Source organism: Sus scrofa, chromosome 9 (assembly GCF_054392235.1).
Source record: "Sus scrofa isolate SSC_HxYL_T2T_F1_AM1 chromosome 9, Sscrofa_HxYL_maternal_Yorkshire_Landrace_v2.0, whole genome shotgun sequence".
Classification (NCBI taxonomy): domain Eukaryota; kingdom Metazoa; phylum Chordata; class Mammalia; order Artiodactyla; family Suidae; genus Sus; species Sus scrofa.
Genome location: NC_139391.1, coordinates 133,324,280 through 133,352,260, shown reverse-complemented (window position 1 = coordinate 133,352,260; position 27,981 = coordinate 133,324,280). Strand labels below are relative to the sequence as shown.

The 27,981-nt window shown below is 39.2% G+C and overlaps 1 protein-coding gene across 10 annotated transcripts in view; it reads left to right on the top strand.

Moving 5' to 3' along the window:
- The window catches only part of KCNK2 (potassium two pore domain channel subfamily K member 2), a 458,301-nt gene that overhangs the window by 299,322 nt on the left and 130,998 nt on the right, over positions 1–27,981 (top strand). For 7 of the 10 annotated variants that reach the window (XM_084974435.1, XM_084974437.1, XM_021102126.2 and 4 more), the window contains one exon: positions 3,384–3,694. In XM_084974435.1, the coding sequence (XP_084830561.1) occupies positions 3,506–3,694 (189 nt within the window). In that variant the 5' untranslated portion in view covers positions 3,384–3,505. 10 annotated transcript variants of the gene reach the window in all.

Genomic DNA, 27,981 nt, shown 5'->3' with positions numbered 1-27,981 from the left:
CGGAGCGCGCGGCCGCGGCTGCGGGCCGGCGCGGGACCCGGGTCGCCCGCGCTCTCCGGGTGACCCGGGCCCGGCGGCAGGCGTGCGCGGGGGCGACGGCGCCCCAGCCCAACTTGGCCTGGGCCTCGCCCTCTGCCCGGCCCGCCGGTGTCCCCTCCTTCCCGCGATTCCGTTTCTTCTCACGCTCCCCCCACCCTCCCTCCCCGCGTCCAGCCCCGCTCTCCCCACCTTGTAAAACAAAGCCGGGGAAAATGCCTGCCCGTGCAGCTCGGAGCGCGCAGCCCGTCTCTGAATAAGAAGTGAGTACAATGGCCTGTTTGTAAAAGCTTCAAGTCCGTCTTTTTTTTTTTTTTTTTTTTTTTTTTAAACATTTTGAATGCTGCATGCCTCATGCCTCATGCTTCCCAGCACCTCGCGAGAGAGACCCGGCTATACAGCAGGAGGTGAGACCCCTGGGTGCCCCCCCCCCCCACCTCCCGCCGCGCGCTTTCCGCCCTGGCGAGTCCGTGGAGGGCTGCAAATGCCCCGCTGGCAGCTAGCGGACGTTTTCCACCGTCTTTTCCTTCCAAGATGTTGGGTCATAATCTCTGATTCTGTGCTGCCTGCTTCCCCGCTAGCACCTGGGGGTTTGCATCTGCCTTCAGGGTAGGTTTGGGACACTTGAGGGAGTTTCCGAAGGAGGAGGAGGAGGGTCAGCTCTTGGGGGTAGACGACAGGCAGGACGCATGGTGACCCTGGCCACACTTGTTGCCCGTTGCGGGGTGGGATAGGCAGTGGTGCTGAAAAAAGCTCTTTTCTCCTGGTGTTGAGTCGTCAGGAGTGGCCGAGAGCTAGAGACATACCTGGGTGAAGATGGGAGAGCAAGATCTAGAGGAGGCTGTGATGTGCTGGGAGCGGAGAAGGGAGGTAGTGATGGTGCCGAGAGCCTGTAGAAGGGGCGAATCTTTGATTCCTTGTTCTAAAGAGCTTCTCTTTATGATCATACATCAAAAAGACAAGACGGAAATCCAGAGGGTTCCGCATATTTGAGAGGAAAGGCTGTTGTTTTTTATTTTGGTCTTTCATCAGGTTTTGCCCATTCTGTCTGCCAAATGTGCATTATATATATTTGTTCTAATTAAAAAATAAGGCAAGAGCTTAAAAGAATTAAACTCCATCAGGAAATGTGCTGGCATAACACATACAAAATCTTAAAAAAAAAATCTGTCCCCTTCCCCCCCAAAGCATGTAATGACAATATCTTAGTTTGGCATTGCAGTTTAGGATTGGGATTTGGGAGCATTGAGGTAAGCAGTCTTGATGTTTTCCAGTTCTATAGGCTAGAAACCACTGATGTGAAAACAGAAAGATGAGAGCCCAGAGAACTGAGGAGGGAAGGCTTGGAAAGCGTCCTTCAGAGATACAGCGTGGAGCTTCTGTGTGATTTTCTGTTATTTTTATGCTGAAGATGGCTTACTTTTAAGACCTTTATTTTTCCCTCAGATTCATTAAGCAGCTTGGAGGTGGGGTGGAGTGGCTAGACAGCAGGGGACAGTGATTTTAGCTGCAATCAGCATTTCTATTAAAATGTTTTCAAAAACAAAAATTGTATTGGGGAAATAACAACAAATAAATAAACAAAAATGAAAAACATTAAACACCTATCCAGTGCTAATTTGGGGGGAAGTTGTCTTTATGAATATCACATGTTAAAGGTGTCTGCTCATGTGTGGCTTTCTTTGGAGCAGGTGACTGTATCAGGAGGCCAGCGTGTACATACCTGTATATAGCAGGTTGAGCCATTGGAAATTCATGAAATGGGCTGTCCAGTCTCCACTTGGAGCCAGGGGTGCAGTTACCTCATCAGAATTGATTTCATTGCTTCAAAGTCAGAACCATTCAGTTGTGCTGATGGAGGAGACCCCCTGTTACCTGCCCTCATTAGACAACCCTTCTTATGTCTGTTGCTTCAGTTCCCATAGCTTTGTTTGCAAAGCTTCTTTCAAGTGGGCAACAGAAGATTTATTTTATCAACTCCAGCTGGGCTAGTTCTACAGTTAACTCATAGGGATGGTCAAGCTGGTAGGGTGCATAGCTATGAAAAAATTGACATCTTCAGCCCCTTCTTATTTTTAAGTAATTTCAAGTTCCTGTAGGGTATTGGGGTGCAAATTTCATATGGATTTCTTATATACTTACCTAAAAGTGCCTTTTAATTTAGGTTTTCATTTAATTAAACCTGTATTATATACACTAGAATAATTTTATTTATATCTCTAACAATTGCGAATGTTAAATTGATTATTCTGGTTGACTTAGTGATTTTTTTTAAGTCCCCCTTTTTCAGCCATTCTTTTACCCCTGTTGATTCAGTGTTGCCTTTCCAATCAAATATCATATAGCAGATGGCTTATTTTCCCTTTAGCAAGTGGAACTCTAGTGCCTCTTAAATTTTCTAAAGAGAAATCCATTAATGATATTTTTGAACAGCTGAGATGAATAATAAATGGATTTGGAGTCACCTCAGAGTATATGGGAATTTATAAGAGAACACATAAATCCACTGTAATGGAGCAATTAGCTTTGTACAGAGCTTGTAGGGTCTAAGGTGTGAGATAAGGTTTTCAATATTTTTCTTGACAATGTTCACTATTAAAATGGAAAGAAATTGTCATCTCTTGGCTGCACCTACGATTGTGTCAACATGAGTAGTAGTATATTTTTTTAAGATGTCAGAGATTGAATAACAAAATATGGAGAATGCATAATCTCCAACCCACTTTGGAGGGCAGCAGAAAAGAAGTGACTGAGCTAGTGAGTGGTATATTTGCCATCATGTTTTACCAGAAGCTTCCTAATATTTTAATTTGAGCAACCATGTTTAGATCACGAATTCACTTAAAATACAGTTTCTTTATTATAATGAATTTTTAAATAAAATTAGATAACGTTCTTTCCATCGATTGCTTATGATACAGAGTGTTACGTTCTTGAGAACAAGAATGATCCATTAGCCTTTTTTATGACTATTCAAATATCTAGTTTAGTACCATCAACTCTTAGAAGTTTTGTAAATGGGTTGACTAGCACGTTGGACAGATATAAATTTTAAAACTAATTGGGAAGACCTTAGGCATTCTCTGATTTGTTTAAGTGTCTTGGTCTGCCTCCCATCTGAAACCCCAATAGCAGCAGGGAGCTAGGACCCAGCCCCTTTTCCTGGAACCTGTATATATGGCCCTGGACATGATCTAGTGGGAGCACTTCTGGTTTAGGCTCCAAAGCTTCCATCAGGAGAGCAAGCAGAGTTCAGTCCACCTTTGCCACCCCCTTAAAGCAGCCAAGCTAGCCCCCCCACCCCCCAACCTCTTCCAACCTAACCTTCTTTCTCTCTTGTTGTCCAGTGGCGGCACCTGACTTGCTGGATCCTAAATCTGCTGCTCAGAACTCCAAACCGAGGCTCTCGTTTTCCACGAAACCCACCGTGCTTGCCTCCCGGGTGGAGAGTGACACGACCATTAATGTTATGAAATGGAAGACGGTCTCTACGATTTTCCTGGTGGTTGTCCTCTATCTGATCATCGGAGCCACTGTGTTCAAAGCGTTGGAGCAGCCTCATGAGATTTCCCAGAGGACCACCATTGTGATCCAGAAGCAGACATTCATTTCCCAACACTCCTGTGTCAACTCAACCGAGCTGGACGAGCTCATCCAGGTAAGGGCGCCCAGGAGTTCTTATTCCGTTTCCTCTGAAGGGAAAGACGAGGAAGAATAAGAGGGACAGCTCCGATCAGTGCCCTCTGATGTGCCTTTGGTGGTCCTCTTCCACGTTCCTCCTGAGCAGAGACCTCTGAGCCGGTTTCTTTTTCTCTTTATTGCGCTCCTTCCCTCGTTTCTTACTTTCGTCACCCTTTCTCCTTCATTTCTCTCTCTCATGCTGTTCTTTCTCTTCTGCACTTGCGTTTCTCTGTTTCTGTCCTGCCACCACTCTGCTTTCTTTTCCTTTGCCTTGTCCTCAAAACTGCCAGGGGATGCCTGTGAACCTGGGGTTACCCTGATGGAGGTCCTTCTCTTGGTTAGAGGACCGTTGCTGACTGAGAAACTTGGCTGTGGCAAAGGAGGGAAAAAGATGAGGCAGAAAGAGTGCGGTTATTTTGGCAGTGGCCAGGATAAGATAGAAAAGATGTTTGTGGTGTGACCCTCTTAAAATGAGTACCCCTCACAATTAACAAACTGTAGCTCTCTTCTTTAACCTAGCCAAAGTATAACTCTGATAAATACTTTTCTTAGGTGTCTAAGGAGAAGTGATTAATCATTGCTTCTCTAAAATGCAACTAAAAGCAATTTGCCACTACACAGAAAAAATGGAGGTTTTGAATGAAAACTAAATGAGTTTTAATTTACTCTATAATAGCAGAACAGAATCTTTATGGAAAAACAGGTTGTTTTTTTTTTTCTTAAGGTTAATACTAAAATGCTTAAAAATTTTTAGTTAGTTAGGCTCCTTGGAGATGGCTATGTTTTTGTTGTAGATTTCTTTGGTTTAAAGCGATTCATTGGTCCAGCCAAGAATCTTGGCCAAGAAAAATGCCCTAGAATTTTCTTTCAAAGAGAAATCTGATTGCCGAAGACATTTTAATTGTGCACATACTCATTTTCCTTTAGAGTCTACTTTTCTTACCTGTTAAGTCAAATGGGATTGAAAATCATCTGTGAGTCATCAACTGAGCAAAGTGTCAATTCGGGGAAGAACTTACTGATTTTTATCCAGTTTCTTGTCTAAGACCTTTTCTTTCTTATTTCCTCCTGCCACAGATCCCCAAATGCAACTTTGGTCCTCCATAGCCCTCTCTACTCATAGAATGCGCATACAGGTTCCCATTCAAGTTTTATTGAAAGCCATCAAAGCTAGTCTTCTGCAGTCCTCATTTAGCACCTACCATATTAAGTGCATCCCACTTTAATTGGGCTTAATTTTGAAAAACCTTCTCCGTTACTTAGAGACCGACTTCTCTATTGGTAGTAGATGATGGCATCATTTTCACTATTGACAGTTAACCTACCCACTGATATTATTGGTCCAGCCGCTCCATTGCCTGTTCTTGTGTAAGGTCACTTCCATTTCACTCTCAATTTGTGTGTATCATCCTTAGAGGTACTAAGAAAATCTTTAAGGAATTCTCACTTCCCTTGGGTTTTAGAAGAAGAGCTCTAGGTTATTTTGGCAGAGGGAGCATAGAGTAGTGGAAAAAGCCTAAACTTTGGGATCAGGTTGTTTTAAGCTCCATGTGAGTATTTTAGTGCAGGTGTCATCTTGAACATGTAATCTTCCTCTCTAAGTCTTCAAGGACCTATCCAGAATGAGGAAAGACTACCTATCAAATGAGATTGCTCTGAGGAGTAAAGAGATAATCCATATAAGGTATTTAGGTGCTCAAGAAGTGTTAGGTGAGCTTTTGTTATTTTTCCCTTCCAGCTTATCTCCTTATTGGGCGAACGCATCTGATTCAGGTGAATCGCATTTTTACCTTCTCAAGTGAGGTTGTTTGTCTTGGACAAAAAAAAAAAAAAAAAAAAAAAAAAGGCTACATTGTTTTTGGAATGAACACAAACAGAACTCAATATATGACCTAATTTTTTTCTTTCTTCTCTACACAGGCAATTCATTTTAGCTTTATTAATATTTGTTGCTGATTGAGTATTTTTGCTTCTTAAAAATTCTTAAGGAGTTTAGTGCTTATTCAGTGTTTTTAAATGCAGAGGTTGCCTATTATTTATTGTCATATCACTTACTCTTACAATTTTATCCTAAGAGAAAATTTTCTCTGGATATAATTTCTTCTGATAAAAGAAGTGTCTATAATGGCTGTCTCCAAGAATCAAGTTCAGTGTCTAAATAGGGAAGAAGGCAAATGAACCAGGAATATATTAGAATTACATTTCATTTGTATGAGTCCCACAAGTTTCCAAGTGTTTTCCCCATGTTTGTTTTTTCTTTCCGTCCTCCCTTAAAGTCTCATGAGTAGGTATGTTAGGCGGTAATAGTACAGCATTAATGATTAGGAAGGTAAGACAGAGAAAGTCTCATGTCTTACCCCAGCTAGTATTATTAGAGTGAGAGTTCAGGTCTTCAGAATCTTGGTCTGGCTTTATTCCTAAGAGTCTCCATTCTTTCAGGACTTTGGGTGCTGAGAGGGAAACATCGGGAGAAGTTAGAAGTTCAGTCCTGGTGTTGGTGCAGAAGGAATTCTGGGTTCCTGTTGTGAGGAGTGGTGAAGGAGGAGGGAGTGGGTAGTCAGACAGGAAGGCCAATGTCAGGTACAGTTAATCTAATCTGGCCTCAAGTTATTGATTACACCTATGGGTCAGTGATGGCACTCTCTTTCCCTGCTGTGTGCATCACAGGGTAGCCTTGCCTTGGGGAGATAGGGAAATGGAGCATGAAGGCACCTGAGAGCAACTTCCCCTCCTGATGTGGAGCCTCAGTATGTGCATTTCATCTAAGTGCTGTTTCTGACAAAGGCCCTCTAAGGCAAGATTGGGGTGGGGGCAGAGATATCAAGACAAAGAAATCTTTTTTGGGCTGAAATGTTTTGAAAACTTTGATTTTCAACTTCCATTACATGTAAGTTAGTGTACTGTCAGTAAAATACTACATGGAAACACTCTTAAGTTTCAAGAGTCATGAATACGACTAACAATAACCAGAATTTAATGAGCACTTACTATGTACAAGGCACTGTTTTAACCCTTTACCTATATTATCTAATTTAATTCTCTTAACCCTACTAAGTGCCTTATTATCTATACGTAGCTTCTGTGGAAACTGAATCAGAGGGAGCTAATTTTCCAAGAGCTAATTCTCCAAAAGGTAGAGGGCACTGTTCTTCAAACCTAAATGGACAGACTCTAGAGCTTATGTTTTTGGCTCCTATATTTATTGCCGATAAAAAATTAATAAACATTACAGTTTGCCCTTAGCAACCACAGGTCTATGGAGTGGGATGGACTGGGAATCTAGGGTTAATAGATGCCAACTATTGCATTTGGAAAGGATAAGCAATGAGATCCTGCTGTATAGCACTAGGAACTATGTCTAGTCACTTGTGATGGAGCATGATGGAGGATAATGTGAGAGAAAGAATGTGTATATATATATATGTATGTATGTGACTGGGTCACTTTGCTGTATAGTAGAAAATTGACAGAACACTGTAAACCAACTATAATAGAAAAAAAATCATTATAAAAAACATTAAAGTTTGCTGTAAAGTTTCTTATTCTACATATTTGAGTATAGTGAATATCAAGTTACAGCCCTCCATGCATGATGATTTATATCATGTAATGTATCTTTCTCCATACACATGGAGAATATATAACCTGAAATTTAAAATTCTCCTGTTTGAATGTTGTGAACCAGTAGAGGCATGGTTGTATTAGATATACATGGTTTTAATCTAGTTATTTCCATGGTTGCTGAATCCATTCTAAGATTAAAAAATAGGGCAAAAAAAAATCTATGATTTATGCATTGATAATAAAAGCATCTCATGTGAGATTTGAATTTTATCGTTTAAGCTCTACCCCCTGGCGAGATAGGTAGGGAAGCTATTCTGCCTTTTTTTTTTTTTTTTTTAAATAAATTTCATTGGAGTATAGTTGACTTAGAAAGTTGTATTAGTTTCAGGTGTACAGGAAAGTGAGTCAATTACACATATACATATATATCTGTTCCTTTTCAAATTCTTTCCCATTAGGTTATTACACAGTATTGAGTAGATTGCACTGTGCTATACCATAGGTCCTAGTTACTTATCTATTTTATATATAGTAGTGTGTGTATATGTCAGTCCCACCCCCCTAATTTCTTCCTCCTTCTCCACATTTCCCCTTTGGTAACCATAAGTTTGGTTTCAAAATATTTGAGTCTGTTTCTTTTTATAAGTTCTTTTGGGAGTTCCCATTGTGGCTCAGCAGCAAGGAACCCAACTAGTGTCCATGAGGATGCAGATTCAATCCATGGCCTCGCTCAGTGGGTTAAGGATCTGGCGTTGCTGTGAGCTGGGGTTTAGGTTGCAAATACAACTTGGATGGGGGTGGCTGTGGCTGTGGCTGCCACTTGCAGCTCCAATTTGACCCCTAGCCTGGGAACTTCCATGTGCTGTGGGTACAGCCCTAAAGAAGACCAAAATAAAAGTTCTTTTGTATCACTATCGTCAGATTCCACAGATTAGGGTTCTCATGTGATGTATGTATTTCTCTTACTTCACTTAGTATGATAATTTCTAGATCCATCCATGTTGCTACAAATGGCATTATTTCATACTTTTTTATGGCTGAGTGATATTCCATTGTGTATATGTACCACATCTTCTTTATCCTTTCCTCTGTTGATGGACATTTAGGTTGCTTCTATGTCTTGGCTCTTGTAAACAGTCCTGCAGTATACATTGGAGTGCATGTATCTTTTCAAATTATGGTTTTCTCTGGGTATATGCTTAGGAGTGGGGTTGCTAGATCATATGGTAGTTCTGTTTTTAGTTTTCTAAAGGAAACTCCACACACTTTTCCTTAGTGGTTGCCCCAGTTTACATTCCCAGCCAAGGTGTAGGAAGGTCTCCTTTTCTCCACATCCTCTCCAGCATTTATTGTTTGAAGATTTTATTTATTTATTTTATTTTTTTGCTTTTTAGGGCCGCACCTGTGGCATGTGGAGGTTCTCAGGCTAGGCGGTCAAATCAGAGCTATAGCTGCCCTCCTACACCACAGCTTATGGAAACGCCAGATCCTTAACCCACTGAGCAAGGCCAGGGATCCAACCAGAAACCTCATGGTTCCTAGTCAGATTCATTTCTGCTGCACCACAACAGGAACTCCTAAAGATTTTTTGATGATGGCCATTCTGACTGGTGCGAGGCGATACCTCATTGTAGTTTTGATTTGCGTTTCTCTAATAATCAGCGATGTTTAACGTCTTTTCATGTGCCTACTGGCCATCTGTATGTCTTTGGAGAAATGTCTAGATCTTCTGCCAATTTCTTGATTGGGTTGTTTGTTTTTTTGATATTGAACTGCATGAGTTGTTGGTATATTTTGGAGATTAATTCCTTGTCAGTTGCTTCATTTGCAAATATTTTCTCCCATTCTGTGGGTTGTCTTTTCATTTTGTTTATGGTGTCCTTTGCTGTGCAAAAGATTTTAAGTTTAACTAAGTCCCATTTGTTTATTTTTGTTTTTATTTTCTTTAGGAGGTGGCTCAAGAAAGACATTGCTGAGATTTATGTCAGAGTGTTATGCTTATGTTTTCCTCGAAGAGTTTTTTAGTAACTAGTATTGTATTTAGGTCTTTAATCTATTTTGAGTTTATTTTTGTGCATGGTATTAGATAATTTGCTAATTTCATTCTTTTACATGTGGCTGTCCAGTTTTCCCAGCTCCATTTATTGAAGAGTGTGTCTTCAATGTATATTCTTGCCTCTTTTGTCTTACACTAATTGGTCATAGGTACATAGGTACATATTTCTGGGTTTTCTATGCTATTCCACTGATCTGTATTTCTGTTTTTTGAATGAAGAAACTGATACATGTGGCAAGGTCATGTGGCAACCTCTGGTCTAGATCTGTGGAGTCTTCCTGCTGAGGGACTTACATTCTCTGAACTCTTCCCTCTTTTCAGTTTTCTTATATTGCTTCATTCAGTGGCATTTATTGAGCACTTTCAATGTATTGACCTTTATGCTGGTTATTGAGCCAAGTAAAAAGATGGGAAAAACATGGCTTCTCTTAAGTCACTCCCTGCTTTAGAGTCCAGTAAAGGAAACTGCTATACACTAAGATATAATAGAAGTACTTACAGGTTGGAGCAGGACTACTGAAGAAGAAATTAACAATCTAATGAGAGTTGGGAAGCCACAGAAGAAGAGGTGAAAGGGAAACTGGATTTGAAGTGTGGAATCAGAGCTCTCTGGTGGAAGAGTGGGGATCAGCAGATGTTCTAGGCAGAGAGCACGGTGTAACTGAATTAGCTGGTGGAAGGGCAGGGATGCTAGCGAGTCTTACGGAGTGGAGGAAGGTCTGTGGTTCCACACGATGGAGGTGGGCTTTATCCTAGGCCTGTCTCCTCCTCCTGGAGTAGATGTGCCATTGAGGGTGGTTGGCTGTGTACTAGGAGATGTCTTCTTAGAATGTCCATGAACTAGACTTTAGAAACAAAAAGCATTGTTTTATATTAATTCTATAATCATTCATTCCTTCAAAAATATGTATTGATTTCCTGCTATGTGCATTATTCCAGGCACTGAAATACAGTGGAGAATAAGGAGGTGAAAATTCTGTCCTTGGGGAGCTTACGTTCTACTGGAGAAGATAGTATGTTAGCTAGTTTAAGTCTCCAGAGAAAAGGTAAAATAGTGAAGGGGGCAGGAAATGTTGGATGGTTTGGGGACTTAATTTTAGATGAGGTCCCTGAAGAAGCTTTAGTGATAAGGTGACTTCTAAGTAAAGAGAGTGAGGGAACTAGCCCAGGGGCTGTCTGGGGAATAACACTCAGGCGGAGGGCTTGGCATAGCTGGAAGAGCATTCCTGGCATGTAGAGGAACCACAGGTAGGGAGTGGTAGAGGATGATGTCAGACAGGTAATGAGGGCCAAGTCCTGCAGGGCCTTGCACATTTTTTTATTTTATTTTATTATTTTATTTTATTTTATTTTGTTTTGTTTTATTTTATTTTATTTTAATTTTATTTCGCCTTTAAAGGCTGCATCTGTGGCATATGGAGCTTCCCAGGCTAGGGGGTCTAATTGGAGCTATAGCTTCTGGCCTACACCGCCGTCACAGCAACACCAGATCTGAGCCGTGTCTGTGACCTACACCACAGCTCATGGCGACGCTGGATCCTTAACCCACTGAGCGAGGCCATGGATCGAACCCACAATCTCATGGTTCCTGGTTGGATTCTTTTCTGCTGCGCCACAACGGGAACTCCCCCTTGTATGTTATAATCAGGAGTTTGGCTTTTAGGAACAGGCGAGTGTCCTCTTCTGGCTTTGTTTCACTGGGACCACTCTGGCTGCTGAGCTGAGAATAGACTGCAGGTGGCCGTGGTCAGAAACAGAGGGAGCAGTGGTAAGGCGGCAGTAATAATCCTGGTGAGCGTTTAGGGGAGCTTGGATTAAGTTGCTAGCAGTGACGTTTGTACGATATGGTCAGATTCTGGATCTGTTTTGGAAGGAGAGCCAGTGAGACGTCCTGATGGACAAGATGGGCCGGGGACAAAGGTGAAGCATCAAACCCAACATCTTTGTCCAAAGGAAATAAAGGATCCACTGCTCAGTTTTCTGGGATGGGGAAGAGTGCAGGAAGAGCTAGTGTGGGGGATGATGTTGGGAGCTTTGTTTGGGGCATTGCAGGCTTCAGCTATTGAAGAAGAGTCATAGGACCCCAGGTAACAGTGCTTACCGATCTATAGTATAAGGTGGGGAAATGGTGCAGTATAACAACAGCACTTAAATAAGGATCTGCCCCCAGGCGAGGTTTGCATTGCAGCACAGGGGCTAGAGAGGCCAGGAGCCAGCTGCCCTTGTTCTTCCTCTGTAAGGCCTTGCCAGGCTATACTTCTCTTCTGGATCAAGAACCACCAGTGTGTGCATAGAACCCTGTGGGACCAGGGAGCCCAAAAAGGGGTCTGAGCTGGAGTTTCTGATCTCCTGCTGGTCACATAGGCATTTTCTTGACCGTAACCAGCCTCAGTGGTAGAGCCTTCGGGAGTCTCTCTAAGAGCAGGTGCAAATCATCCAGCACGCTGTTATCAATAAATAATGCCAACAAGCTGGTGCTAAGCCCCCTGAAGCTCCTCAGGTCATGGTTTTAAAACAACTCATGGTCAGCATGTCTCATGGATGGCTTTACCAGGGGACAGTGTTGCCCAGTCACTTGAGTACAACAGCCCAGGCCAATTCCAGGCCAGCACAGCCAAGTTGGATGTGAGATGCCTATGTGGACATCCCAGGGGAGATGTTGAGTAGGATGCTGTGAGTTTGGCCTTTGGGGGAGGGGTCATGCTAAAGGTAGACATTTGGAAGACATCAATGTACAGGAAGCATTTAAAATCAAGACGTTGGATGAAGTCAGCTGGAAAATGAGTGCAGGTGGAGATGAGCAGAGATTCTAAAATGATCCTAGGAGCACTTTAACATGCTCAGGAATAGATCCCAAACCTACATGAATGATTGACCTGCAACCTGAGATTTCAAAGAAGTTTCTTCCATTTTAGGGAACCGTATGAACCTATGCCCCCAGACCTCTTAAGCTTTCAGTTTTCGTTCCCTTTGGGGACTGTTGAAAAGAAAGATTTTAAAAAGTATGTCTCCAAGCAGGAGAGCCAATGAGGGTGTTCAAATAGGGGAGCCCGATTATGGCTTGGATTACTGCTCTCTTAATGGCAAATGGGATGGTTCGGCATATGAAGGGTGTGCTTAGCTGATCGTATGTGGTAGTGAATGATGCTACATGGTTATACGTGTAATCCTCTGGTGGCCATGGTTTTAGTTTCTATAAGCACCCAGGTCTATTCAATATTTGGCTTAGTTTTGGGAAGGATGTGTTCACCTTTGATCCTTTTATTTATGGACACGATGTCATGTTGTTCAGAAAGCATCTAAAAGGGCTGTCTTATCAGTGATTTTACTCTTCTTGCTCAACCTTTTGGAGCTAAATTGAGACTTTAGGAACACCATTCTAACAGAAGAAATGGCCTGAAATTGTTTAAACATCCCATAAATACTTTACATGCTTTGGGTTAATCTCTAGGAAAAGGTCTTTTAGGCAGCACAATGTATAACATTCCGGTAGCTCGGATTATTTTTCCATATTATCCAGGAGCCACTTAAAGGACTGGCCTCTGAAGATGAGGATGATTCAGGGATGCTGTTTTCAGAATATCCAGAGGAAACTCACTCTCAAGGATGATGTAGACTTCTTAAAGAGAACTGGCTCAGCATCCAGTTCTCCTAGGACTCTCCCGTGTACTGCTTTCTTAGGGGATTAACTTATATTTGCCTCCTGTCCTTGCCCGTATTTTCATGCTATCTTGACTTTAATAAGAGTAATGAATAATTAATTAATAATAATTAATAAATACGTAATTAATGAGTAAAAGAATTAAAAGACGCTTTTTTATATATAAGTACATAAAGTAACAATTGACATGTTTTATTCACTGTTTTCTGCTTATACTTAGCTTTTTATTATCAACATAAAAGTAGTTTGTCAGAAAATGATTTTATCTACTAAGGATATATGAAGATTAACGAGTTAATATTGGTACACACAATTAGTAGAATGCTATGTAAGTGTTATATACCAATAAAATATCACCCAAACTGATGTGATTAAGAGGATATGTTATTTTAAAATACTGGCTAAGCCAATATTTGGTAGCTGGAATGGCTACTTGAGAATGAGAGAGGGTATTCTGCAGATACATTCACTACATTGAAAAATCGTTTTGGCTGACAGTTTATTTGGTCTGAACTAAAAATATGACGTAAATATAAACTTAGTCAAATAGTATTAGAATGAAGTTTAACTAGTATAGACCTGCCCATAGCAGTTATGATGATGGCCCTGAAATTCTTAGAGTTAGTTGCATATACCATGTTTGCATTGTATCATATGTTTATACACCTTTTTTTTGCACTTTAAGGTACACTATGGTATTAATTCACACATCACCTGATGTGTATGTTTTAATTCCCATTTGTAAAATGAGGAAACTGAGGCACAGCTTAAGTGCCTTGCAGTTCAGGAAGAAACAGAAATAGTACGTTGATGCGATTCTTCCTTGTGACTCCATCTCCAGATCTGTTCTCTTAGATATTTACACAGGAATGTGTGTACCACAATGGCTGGTAATGGTAACTACCCAGGAAGTCTTTAGTCCAAAGCTGTGTCTCTTTAAAGGTAGTTTTATATATAGTCTCATTTGTTTGGTCAGGAAACAGACACTATTCTTCACCATCCTCCTTTTGTAGATAAGGAAACTGAGGCACAGAATGTTTAACCCCAGGTCGCTCAGCCCTTTTTTTTTTTTTTTTTTTGGCTGGAGATGCTGAATGTGGCACAGCGAGCATGAGAATTGCAGAGCTGTCATTCAGGTGAATCTGAAGCTTGTTTCCACTGTACCTAAAGGCTTCTTTCGAAGCACCATTTTCTTGTGTTTTCTCACCCTGGGCTCTCCCTTTTTGTCACCCTATAAACTAAATCAGATTTCTGACTTGCGTGCCTAGGACACTCTGTCTTCATTTTAAGTTGCTGCTACATCTGTGTGCTCCATGCTGTACTAGCAAAAATGAGCAGCTGAAGATGCCGCAGGTCTGTAAATGCGTAGGCAAAATATATCCCCATGGAAAATGAGAGTGCAATTATAAGGCCACACATGAGCAACTAAATATTACACTGAAACATGTGTGGTTGGGTGCTAATCATGCTGAAGCATGCGCGGGTGAGGTAACTCAGGGAAGATGATTTAGAGCTGGAAGAGTTGCCTGGAAGGAAGACCTGGACGGGGTGCAGAGAGGAGAGGCAGAGGGAAATAGTTGCTGGAGTGCACCAAGTTAACATGCTACCTGTAGGATCACAGCACTCCTACCCCTTTCTTGGTTTCTAACAGTAAGGGTATTAATGTTAGAAACTAAGATGATACAAAATCCAGATGGTACAAGAAGGTATCAAAAAGAAAGTGCCATCTGCAATCCTCCCTCCTAGAGTTGGCCAAGACCTCTCTTGAGGCATATACACCAATGGACCAGACTGAGGAGTGTGTGTTTGTGAATACTGGAAAATACACACGTGTCCGCCCAGTCTTGTACACACATGGGATCATGAATGCATGCCATTTTGCCATCTCCATTTTCTGCTCACTGTTGTGTTGTGTAGGGGATGATTCTGGAATATTCCAGGTCTTTGCGTTAGATATTGTTTGAAGGGTTTTGACATAGAGGACCTGACACAGAGGGCTACCACTCCCCAGGCCTCTGGGCCAGGGGGTAGGGTGACCTCACACGGACAGTTTCTGGTAGAGCAGGTCTAAGGATCTTTACAATGTGGGCCGTTTTGAATTCACATGTGTTTTATAGGCGACGCAGACAGAAACCAGTGTAGCACATTTTTAAGAAAGTGGAGCACAAATCCAGTGAGGGCCTTCAAACAGAAAGCCTCTCTGTCAGATTTATGATGTTTTCAAGATATAAATCCTTGATTTCACCGTGTTCAGGGCTGCCTAAAGTGGAGCATATGAGAGTCATTCTAGGACAGGCTCTTTCCTTGTCTTAACGCTTCTTCAAAGTTTCATCAACAAAGCTAGGGCTTTGCTTTATGTTCTTTTGAAGGTGTAGCCTGGCTCTTTAGAGGAATTAAGACAGAATAAAGTGAATTTTAATGTATGTAAATTTTCAAAGCAAAAATATTTAAACCATGAACCAAACAGCAAGAGCTAAAAAAGACAGGATAGAAAACTCAGTGTCTGAGTAGCCCTTTTCTTGGAGCCCTGCTTCCATCTGAAAAGCAAGCAGAGTATTAATGGCTCGTTGGAGAGGGAAGGGGCTTTCACCTGAGAGTGTGTTTATAAAGACTACACCTGTAGTTACTAAGAATAGTTCTCTGAGCCTGTGAATAATTGTGAAATTTAATCCACTGCATATTTATGGATGGACTAAAAATAGGATCATAGTAAGAGAAAGGCTTTGGAGAGGCATCTGGGGAGGATTCTAGACAGGGTTGGTTGTGAAGTGAAGATGCCTAGATTGAGTGCTGTGGTTTTCTTAGGTTATGACATAACAGAGTGGTCCTCTGTCTCTCGCCCTTCTCCTCCTCTCTCCTCTCCCTTTTCCTTCTCTTCCTTCCTTTTGTTTTTCTTTTTCGAATTTTTAAACAGCTGTTTTGTTATGGGCCACCTCTCCTTCTTTGTGGTGATGTTTTAACAAGAAAAGCATTTTGGAGGCAGCATCTAAAATGACATGATTTTCCTGCCCTTTGCTACCTGTTTTCAGTCTGTATCCTATAGCTTCAGTTACAGACTTAAGGCCAAGCCTGCAGGTGGTTGTTTTTATTTCTGACAATTTCCCCAAATCAGTGCCTCTGATATTTGGTTGGATTCGTGAAGATGATTGTGTAAGTCTTGGAGGTGGAGTTTAGAATCGGAGGTCAGGTGAAACAGAGTTAAATTCCCTTAGGATCCTTTGGTCCAGTTGGCTCATTCTCTTAACTGGTAACGTATAGAGGAAATTGAAGTCTTGACTGAGGAGTTCATGGCTGGAGTATTGAAGCATATAGAAGAGTAGACCCTGTGGCATTATGAAAAAGGAGAACGGCGTTTTCACTCCAGGAAGTAAATGATGGCACCTTTCAGCCTTTCAGCTGGGGTCCTCTGCTCTAAACTCATAGGTATGGCCCCATCCACTCCTGTTTTGTTATTAAGTAGTCACGTGAGTTAGGTAATACCCTTTGTAGTGAGGGGATGTGATGATGTCTTCAATCTTTTTCAGCTGTTTCCCTTCCCTCTATCTTTGTGAACATTTGAATATCTTGGCTGAATCAGGAATAGTAGTTCATCTAGCTTAGTATGTCTTACTCTTAACCATGGTACCAAGGAATGTTCTAAAACAGTGCCATAGTTTCCCTGTATAAAACCAGCTTGAAAAGGGACAACGTACCCTGTTCATGACATTATGAATAGCATTGAGAACTTTGTCTAGATACTCATGTTGCAACAGAAGAAAGGGTGGGGGAAAAATGTAATTGTAATGTATACATGTAAGGATAACCTGACCCCCTTGCTGTACAGTGGGAAAATAAAAAAAAAATTATAAAAAAAAGAAATACTAATAAACATTCATTTATTTCAAAAAAAAATCTGTCATGCATCTCATATTCATAAGCTTAATTTATCTCCACTGTTTGAGTTTAACCACATTTCAGCCTGTACCTTCTCTTGAGATAAGTGTCTTTACATTCTGTTCAATAAAGTTTTTTTCTTTTCGTTTGCTCTTTTACAAAATTAAACTTTGTAACTCTTAAGCCATTGGTTTGGTGACTTTTGCAAACAAAGTCCTGGAATTCCCTTCTAAAGATAGGGATGCTGTCTTTTTCTCCTTATCCCCTACCACATCTAGAATTCATTTTCACTCAATGCTGTATGCTTTTGTAATCCATGAAAATATGTGTCTTGAGCTTTTGCCTTTCTGGTAGGCTTGTCTTTTAAATTTTTTTTTTTTTTTTATCACTTATGGCATCTCCTTGATTATTTTACTTCTCCTTGTTTGAACTGCTTTCTGCTCTGTTAACATTTTGATGAGTGTCAATTACAGCTGCAGGCAGTATTCCAGAAGAGGAGGAATCGTATTACAGCATGAGTGACTTTTAAATGTTTTTCTTTTCTTTCTTTTTCTTCTGTATTATTTCTGTTACCTCCGCGGCAATGCCTTCTGTTCTGTGTGTTGACGTGGTTGAATGATGTCCTCAGGCAGAGAATTGCAGTGACTCTTCAGGATCTTCTGGGTTACTGAAAACTATTTGAACAGGTAGCCTAGGTGATGTTCTCCCAGATCCGTTGGTTTTCACTTGACACAGGTGAGCCTCAGTTTCCATTTGTGTGCCTCTTTACCCAGAGTTGTGAGATATTTTTTAAAATTTAATCAAATATCAGGCAGGCACAGTCTTAAAAATTATGGTAGTATTTCCACACTTTGATATTTCCTTTTTTAGTGTAAAATTAAAACATTGCAGAAGAGATACCTAGATTTACATTTATTCCTCCAAATATATATTTATGATATCTATATTTTTAAACTTCTTTTAAACTTTTAAACTTTCTTTTAGACCTGTAACCAAACATATCCATTTTTACAAAGAACATTTTTTCTCAGTCTTTAGTGAATAATCTTCTTTTTATGACTACCTGTATTTTGCTAATTAATTTTTCTCTATGTCCTATGTCCTCCCTTAAAATAGCTGTTTGATTTGGTGAAACATGTTTTCTTTGTGCAGAACTCCTTTGTTTTTCCCCTGTGATTAGTTAAGTTGCATATGTGTTCAGAAATATTCTTCCTGTGCTTTCACTCTGTTTTGCTATTATTTTTTTTTCCAGAAAACTTCAGTTTATTTTTAATTCATTGTTCTGTGTGAGAGAGGCTCCCGTTAGTCTATAAACCGAGTCCCCAGTCTATAGTAAGTCTAGGTGAAAGTGCCAGTATTTGCAGACGGCCAAGTTTGAAAGTATGTATTCTTTTTAGGAGCACCTAAGGAATCCAACTTTCCCAGATGCTTGCAGAAGTAAAATGTGTTCTCTGGTGATGTTGCAATGAAAGGACCTTGGGAGATAAGGAGAGCAGTGGATGTCAGGACCGGGAGGGGAGGGGAGTGTCCGAAGACGTCATCACATGACCACGTGGGTTGCAGTGATGCATGTTTCAGGACAAAGAATCTGTAATTCTTAAATGTTCCATTTTTAGGATCCCAACATAATTTCTTGGCTGCTGTAGAGTTCCTTTTCTGCAGTGATGCATCTGTTTCTCTTTTGCTAAAACTCACTTAGAGGAACACTGGGAGTCGTTAGAAACTCACAATTGATAAAACGGGGCATGTTCTTTTCGGGCACATGAAAAGATTCTCCTTTCCTATGACTCTTATACTACAGAGGGTGATTTAAACACTTTTAAGTGACAGATACAATAAAAGGAACTCCTCTTTCCCGGGATGTCCAGCACAAGGGTGATGCTGATGGTACCAGGAAAGCAGATTCTGAGAGTTACGAGTGAAGGAACACTGGTGTGTGTCCATTTTAGACGTCTTGGTGTTAACCTCAAGAGCAAAAGTTTACCTCACTTCTCCTTCATATCTGAAGAGGAATTTTTAGGGAGATTTTGGGTTAACCCAAGAGTCACCACACCGTGGGTCTGTGGTACTGTGTGTGTTTTCCAAGAGGGTGACCGTGCAGTCTGGATTCACTAACAGATTTCTAAATCAGGCAAGCCCAAATGGACTAGAAGGGAGAGGCGTAGTTATTCAATGAGTTCAGAGTTGTTATATTTTATTTTGCAGAGGTTATAAAGAGAAGATCTTATCTTCCCTAAACTAGGCATAGAGATGCATACACATTATATTCTTTAACGTGCAGCATATTTTCATATAGCAGCATTTCAGAAGATCAGAACCCAGTGGTTTCTTGAGCAAGGAAGAAGTTAGTGAGTATGGCAGAAGTTTTCTTAGCTTTGACTTTAAAGCTTGCTCTGGTGACAGTGCTGTTTTCCGGTAAAATAGAATTTACAATGTTAATTACGTATTAGTCCACAAAGGAATTTAAAGGTTGCTGGGTATGATTCTGAAGTTCTTGCTGCACAAGGGAAGGGTTGGTGAGGGTTTCTCTGAACACCTGTTTTACTCTTGCTTCTCAGAAGGTGAGGCAGGCTGCTGCTGTTTTCCATTTGTCCCAGTTTGTGCAGAAATCATCACGTGCATAACAGAAATAGAGATACTTATTTCCAGTTTTTATGAAGTAAAATTTTATAAGACAAAACGCCATTTTGATAAGTCAGAGTGACTTATCAGTCATACAAGAAAAAAATAATTGATTTGCAGCATAGTTTTTTTGTTGTTGTTGTAGGGTTTTTTTGTGCTTTTTAGGACTGCACCCCAGCAGCATATGGAAGTTCTCAGGCTAGGGGTCGAAATCACAGCTACAGCTGCCAGCCTATACCACAGCAACAGGGGATCCAAGCTGCGTCTGCGACCCACACCACAGCTCACGGCAATGCCGGATCCTTAACCCCCTGAGCAAGGCGAGGAATCGAACCTGCATCCTTGTGGATACTAGTGAGATTCGTTTCCACTGCGCCACAGTGGAAACTCCCTGCAACATAGTTTTGTGAATATGAATTTTTTGGAAATTTGTATGTACCCTGAACATCCTGAGTTCTCTTTTGTAATCCTTACTCAGAAACTTTTGCATTCATCTATCATGTTCAGATAGCATAACAGCTTTTATAGAGACTTATATGTGTGGGGTGAAATAAAGGTCTCATCTAAAGAAAGAAGTAGTTAAAATGCATATTCCTTTGTTTATTCATTCTGCATGTAATGTTTCTTATTTTTTCAATTAAAAAAATTTTTTGGCTGAGTCCACAGCATGCAGAAATTCTGGGGTCAGGAATGGAACCTGTGCCACAGCTGTGACCTGAGCCACTGAAGTGACAATGCTGGATCCTTAACCCACTGTTCCACCAGGGAACTCCTGTAATACTTTTAAAAGGGTTTGTTTTAAGCAAGGGGCATTATCAACATAAAACCATACCTGCTCTCATGAAGCTGCTAGGCTAGTGGGGAGTGACTAAAAATAAACAAAGAAGCACCTGAACAAGGTAATTTCAGGAAGTGCAAGTGTTCTGAAGGCTAAATAATGACCCAGTGAGGTGGAATGATGGCAGCGAGGCTTCTCTAGAAGGGCTATGTTCAAACACGTTTTCTCAGAGATGGTGACATTGGGATGAGATTTGAATGAGAGAGAGTCTTTCAAGTAAAGATCTTGGGAGAAAGCATTCCAAGAAGAGAAGGCCATAGGTGCAAAGGTGAGAGCATTCTTGGTGTGTCCTAGGACCTATGCCAATACCAGTGTGGTCGGGCCATCATTTGTGATGTGAGAGAAGCAAGCCAAAGCCTTATTGGCCTTGATAAGTGGTCTAGGTTTTGTGGGCAATGGAAATCAACAAATAGAAAATTTACGAAATGACATAATTATATCATAATTGTGCTGGGTCCCCAATATGGCGACTTGTTAGGGGCATGAGATCAATTCAAGTAAGAAAGATTTGTTGAAGAAATTTTAAGGAATGTTGATTTTGTGAAGGATTTTAAAGAGGAACAAAGGGGTCAGACAGGGTTTGGGTTAGTAGGAGAGAAGGGGAGGACGTGATCAGGGGTGCTGATCCTGCGAGGTCTGTGCATTTACGGAAGGGGCCGAGGTCTGAGGGTTCTGAAGCTGATACTAGATGTTCACTTTAGAGTGTCTCAGATCGACTGAGAAGAAGATAATAGTAGTGACCAGAGGTAATTGCTAGATGATTTGCATGGGCTCTGGGTAGCAGAAGCCTATTGTCATACTTTTATTTTCTCAAAATACATTCTACTATCTGTTCTCGGACTTTACTGCCTTTAAAAATTATTTTGTATTTGAAACCTTCTATAGTATTGATATTTCTAAGCAGTTACAGCTTACATGCTCCCTAAATAATTGTGTAATTACTTTTTCCTTGATAAATATCGATTTCCTTTTCTCTCTCTCTCTCTGGTAAACAAGTTCCAAAGCTTTACACAAGTCTTCATTTTTGGAAGATTTTTAATCAGCTGATGACATTTGGCTCTTGATTCGAGCAGGCCTGAAACATCTATTTCATGAGGCTAGTTTTAAATACTTTGGTTTAATTAACATTGTAAATAATGTTATTTTATAATAATGATATCATTCTTGAGGCGTAGTTTTCTTGGACAGCTATACTATTATGAAAAATAATGCAAAAAGTATTTTTTGATTGGACCAGACTTCCTGCTTTCGTCTCCATTACTCAGTATCTCACATCCTTATTATTTCTTGATCCATTGAGAACTTGTGTGTATGTTTGTTAACTGCTGAGCTGCGACAGGAACTCCATGTATATGTTTGTGTGTTTGTGTCTGGGTTTTATCTCCTGTAATTCTTTCCTTATGCAGCATTAGATTGCTTCAGAGAACCTTCTTGGTAGGGACTTAATGAGATTCCTTTCTTGAGGGAAAAGAAAAAAGTAAGTTAATCTCATGTATAAACCTAACTGGGATATGTGTCTGAGTCTCAAAGAAAATGCAAAAAGCAAACAAAAGCGGTAACTATATAAAGTCAGAGGATTTCTGAAAAGTGTCAGTAGAATTTTATCACAGTGTATTTTAAATTAATTACATACAACGTTGAATTTGGAACTTGGACTCTACATTGCCTAGTCAAACTCTGTCACTTAAGAGCTAAGAAAACAAATAATTCAATAATTGTCCTAAGAACCTGCTACCAGTTGGTGACAGAACAGTACTGGATGCATGAGTTCTAGCTCCTAAACTTCTCCCTCCACCTCCCAGTTTCTCCTTTTCCTTTTTCTTTCTCTTATAAATATCAGAATCTTGGAACTCCCATTGTGGCCTAGTGGTAACGAATCCCGCTAGTATCCATGAGGTTGTGGGTTCGATCCCAGGCCCCACTCAGTGAGTTAAAGATCCAGTGTTTCTGTGAGCTGCAGTGTAGGTCGCAGACCTGGCTCAGATCTGGTGTTACTGTGGCTGAAGCGTAAGCCAGCAGCTGTAGCTCTGATTAGACCCCTAGCCTGGACACTTCCATATGCCTTGGGTGCGGCCTGAAAAAAAAAAGAAAGAAGAAAAAAGTATGTTAACATCTTTGACTCAGAACTACTGTTCTAACATTTTTTTATTTTGTTGAAGTAAATAACCAGATATTTTATTCTTTGCTCTCCAGAGCTGTAGTCTGTATATAGTCTGTATACTCATGTAGATATGATTCATTATTTTGCATCTATCCATTGCTTGCTGCCTCTTATGCTAAATGAAGGAATGAATGAGTGAATGAATGAAAACAATCTCAGAATTTTAGGATTGGGGGAATCCTCCTGAATCTTGACAAAAAATTAAAGTGGACAGTGTCCTTTTGAAGGTTCTAGCCAGCAAAATTGCCAGGTAAAGTTATAAAAGGATTTTTTAAAAGGATTAATCCTTTTAATTAAAGGATGATACTTGAAAATGAACCAGGAAAGAAAAGCAAGACAACTTAAGATATTTTAAAAAATTTTATCTGATAAATGAATGAAAATTCAATGAATGTTTACATGTTAAGTGAATATTTATTGAATGCTTATTATGTATCTGGAACCGTATGAGACTATGTTTTTTTTTCTCTCAAATTTGTATTTTATAATACATATCGTTTTATGTCTTGATAATCTCATGTAGCAATATATTATGAATGTATACATGTATCTTTAAATATAGGTTCATGGAATCCTTTTTAATGGCTCTATAGTATGCCATTTTGTGAATATATTAAAGTCTTTCAAAACTACTCTCCTATGTCAGGAACTTAATCTTTTATCATTTTTTATTTTGATAAAAAATACATAGCATGAGATCTACCCTATCACCGAACATCTGTGTGAAGTACAGTATTGTTAACTATAAACTCAGTGGTGTACAGCAGACCTCTTGAACTTTTTCATGTTGTATAACCTGGGCTCTGTATCCACTGAAAAGCACCTGTAGTTTCCCCCTCCTTCAAACCCTGGCAACCACCATTCTACTTTCTGCCTCTGTGAGTTTGACCGCTTTCAATACCGTGTGTAACTGCAATCATGAAGTATTTGTTTTTCTGTGACTGGTTTATTTCACTTACTGTAATTCCCTCAAGATTCATCCAAATTGTAGCATGTTGCAAAGATGAGCTTCTTTTTTTAAGGCTGAATAATATTCCCTTATATGTATAGATACATTTTACATGTCCATTCAGCCATTGATTAACATTTAGAATGTTTTTGCTTCTTAACTATTGTTAACTGTACTACAATGATCATAGGAATGCAGATATTCTTTTGGTTAAATATTCAGAAATAAGGTAGCTGGATCATAAGCTAGTTCATTTTTCATTTTTGAGGACCATCCATACTGGTCACCTTAGAGGCTGTTTTATATTCCCACTAAAAGTACTCAAGGGTTCCAATTTTTCTATATCATTGGCAACACTTGTCACTTTTTGTTCATTTTGTTTTTATAATGGCTATCCTAATAGATGTGAGGTGATATCTCATTCTGGTTTTGATTTTCATTTCCATGCTGATTAGTGATGGTAAGCATTTTTTTCATATACCTCTTGGCCATTTGTATTATATCCTTTGGATAAATTCAAGTCCTTTCCTCATTTAAAAATTTTAAATTTTTTTTCTGCTGTTGAGTTGTAGGAGTTCTTTATGTATTTTTAATATTAAGCCCTTATAAATATTTTCTCTCATTTAGTAGGTTTCCTTTCTACTCTGTTGATTGTTTCCTTTTCTGTGCAAAAGTGTTCTGATTTGATGAAGTCTCATTTGTCTATTTTTGTTTTGTTGCCAATGCTTTTGACAACATTTCCAAGACATCATTGTCAAGACCAATTTTATGAAGCTTGTCTCCTGTGTTTTCTTCTAAAAGTTTTATAGTTTCCGGTGTTATATTTAAATCTTTAATCCATTTCAAGTTGATTTTTGTGCATGATGTAAGATAAGGGCTCACTTTTATTCCTCTGCATGTGAATATCTGGTTTTTCCATCACCATTTGTTGAAGAGACTATATTTTCCCTATTGTGTTCTTGACACTCTTGTTGGAGATCATTGGACTGTGTATGCATAGGTTTATGTCTGAGCTCTTTGTTCCATTGTCTTTATATACTCTTTTGATTAATGTAGCTTTGAAATTAGGCAGTGTAGGCCCCAGCTTTGTTCTTTCTTAAGATTGTTGGCTCTATAGGGTCCTTTTAGTTCCATGTGCATTTAGAATTGTTTTTTTTTATTTCTGCAAAAAAACAAAACAAAACAAAAAACAAAAGCACTATCACAGTTTGATAGTTTCAAATGTCTATACTACACATTTTGGGTAGTATGGACATTTGAACATATTAAGTCTTCCAATCCAGGAATATAGGGATGTCTTTCCATTTATTTCTGTTTTCTTTAATTTTACTCAGCACGTTTTGTAATTTCTATTACACAAGTCATTTGCCTTCTTGGTTAAGTTTTGCCTAAGTATTTCTTTTGATGCTATTATAAACGAGAATGATTTCTTAATATTTTGATTGTTTGCTGTTAGTATAGAAACACAGCTGATTCTTCTGTTGATTTTTGTATCCTGCCACTTTGCAAAATTTGTTTCTTAAAACGGAATTTTTTGGTGTGTGTAATCTTTAGAGTTTTCTGCCTTTGAGATCATGTAATCTGAACAGATATACTTTTACTTCTTTCTTTCCAATTTGGATGCCTTGTATTTCTTTTTCTTGCTTTATTGCCATAGTTAGGACTTCTGGTACTCTGTTGAAAAGAAGTGGTGAGAGTGAGTGTCCTTGCCTGTTTCCTGAGCTTAGAGAAAACTTTTAGTTTTTCATTATCAAATATGATACTAGTAGTGGGCTTTTCATATATGGCTTTTATGATGTTGAAATGATTTTATTTTTAGTTTGCTGGCAAATTTTTATCATATAAGCATGTTGAATTTTGTCAAATGGTTTTTCTTTATCTATTGAGATGAATATGTGATTTGTATCCTTGTTTTTTATCAGTTGAATCTGTTGTTCTGCTAATTGTTGATATTAATCATCATAAACAATTTTGTCATTGTTCTGTTAATGTTATCATATTGATTAATTTTGTTTATTGATCCATCCTTGCATCCCAGGGGTAAATCCCACTTGGTCATGGTGTATGATCCTTTTAATGTGCTATTAAATTACACTTGCTAGTATTTTGTTGTTAATTTTTGCATCTATATTCATAACAGTTTTTGGCTTATAAATTTCGTCAGTTGCAGTTTCTTTTTCTGTCTTTGGTTAACAAGGTAATGCTGACTCTGTAAAATGAATTTGGAAATGTGCTTTTCAATTTTTTTTTTTTTGTCTTTTTGCCTTTTCTAGGGCTGCTCCTGCAGCATACGGAGATTGCCAGGCTAGGGGTCTAATCAGAGCTGCAGCCACTGGCCTACACCAGAGCCACTGCGACAAGGGATCCAAGCCATGTCTGCAACCTACACCATAGCTCACGGAAATGCTGGATCCTTAACCCACTGAGCAAGGCCAGGGATTGAACCCACAACCTCATGGTTCCTACTCGGATTCATTAACCACTGTGCCATAATGGGAACTTTTCAATTTTTTAGAAGCATTTGAAGAGGATCAGTATTAACTCTTCTTCTTTTTATTTATTTACTTTTTTGGCTGCACTCATGGCGTGTGGAAGTTCCTGGGCCAGGGATCAAACCTGAGCCATAGCAGCAACCCAAGCCACTGCAGTGATAATGCCAGATCCTAACCCACTGCACCATAAGAGAGCTCTGGTGTTAATTCTTCTTTAATTGTTTGGTAGCATTCATCATTGAATCCTTTGGTCCTGGGTTTTTCTTTGTTGGGAGGTTTTTGATTGCCGATTCAGTCTCCTTACTAGTTTATGTAGGTTCAGATATTCTGGAGGGTGTTATTGGTATGTGATTCATTCTTTGTATATTGTTTGTAGGAATTAATTCATTTTTGGGGGGTTACCCAATTTGTTGGGTGTAATTATTCCTTTTTGTTTCTGAGGCATTGGTTGTAATGTCTTCTCTTTTCATTTCTGATTTTATTTGTTTGACACTTTTGTCTTTGTTGATCAGTTAAGTGAGCTAAAGGTTTGCCAGTTTTGTCTATCTTTTCAAAATGCCAACTCTTATTTTTGATGATTTTTTTCTGTTTATTTTCTGTTTTGTTTACTTCTGCTCTAATCTTCATTTTTTCCTTCCTTATGCTAACCTTGAGTTTAGTTTGGTCTTCTTTTTTGAGTTCCTTGAGGTGCAAAGTTAGATTCCTCATTTGAAAGCATCCTTTTTTAATGAAGGTCTTTACCATTATTGGCTTTCTCTTAGTAGTGCTTTGCTGCAACCCCTATGCTTGTGTGTGTTTTCATCTTTATTTGGTTCAAGATATTTTCTGATTTCCTTTTTGATCTTTTTATTGACTCATTCCTTGTTCAGGAGAGTGTTGCTTAATTTCCATATATTTGTGAATTTTCCAGTATCCTTTCTACTGTTGATTTCTAGTTTCATTCCATTTTGATTGGAAAAGATAACTTGGTATGATTTCAATCTTCTTAAAAATTGTTAAAGCCTTTTATGTAACTGAACGTGTGATCTTTCCTGGAGAAGGTTCTGTAGGCATTTGAGAAAAATATGTACTCTGCTCCTTTTGAGTGGCATGCTTTATATATGTCTGTTATGTCTATTTGGTTTATGGTGTTGTTTGTGTCATCTATAGCTGTGTTGATCTTCTTGCTGGAGGCTCATTCCATTATTTAAAGTAGGGCATTGAAATCTCCTACTATAATTGTGGTTGCTTTTTATTTCTCCCTTCAGTGTTTGTTTCATGTATTGGGATGCTCTGATGTTAGATGTGTATGTATTCATAATTGCTATATATCCCTGGTAAATTGATCCTGTTATCATTATATAATACTGTTTTATGTCTCTTATGACAGCTTTTTACTTAAAGTCTATTTTGTCTGATGTAAGTATGTCCACTCTATACTCTTTTGGTTACCATTTGCATGGACAATCTTTTTCTATTCTTTAATTTTTGGTCCATGTATCATCTTAAATCTAAAACAGTTTCTTGTTTGTAGAATATTTTTGAGTTCTTTAAAAAAAATTCAGTCACTCTATATCCTTTGACTGGAGAACTTAATCTATTTACCTTTAAGGCTGTTACTCTTAGGAGGGAACTACTATTTGTTGATTGTTTTCTGTTTATCTTCTAGCTGTTTTGGGGATAGTCTTTCCTCTTTTGCTGTCTTCTTTGTTTTTGCTGATTTTTTAAATGATAGGTTTTGATTTCTTTCTCTATTTCTTTTGAATGTCTTCTATAGGTATTTCCTTTGTACTTTCCTTGGTACTCGTATAAAACACCTTATAGTTATAACAGTCTGCTTCATGCTGATAACAACTTAACCTCAATTGTATACCAATATTCTACTCTTTTACTTCTCCACACACTTTAAACCTTATATATTAATGTCACAAATGACGTCTTTTTTATTTTGTATGCATTATATGTTTTGTAATTTATAGTTAGTTTTCATACCCTTATACCTTCTATATCAGAGTTTAAATCAGAGTAATTTATACACTGCCTTCAAAATTCAGCAATATATTTGTTTG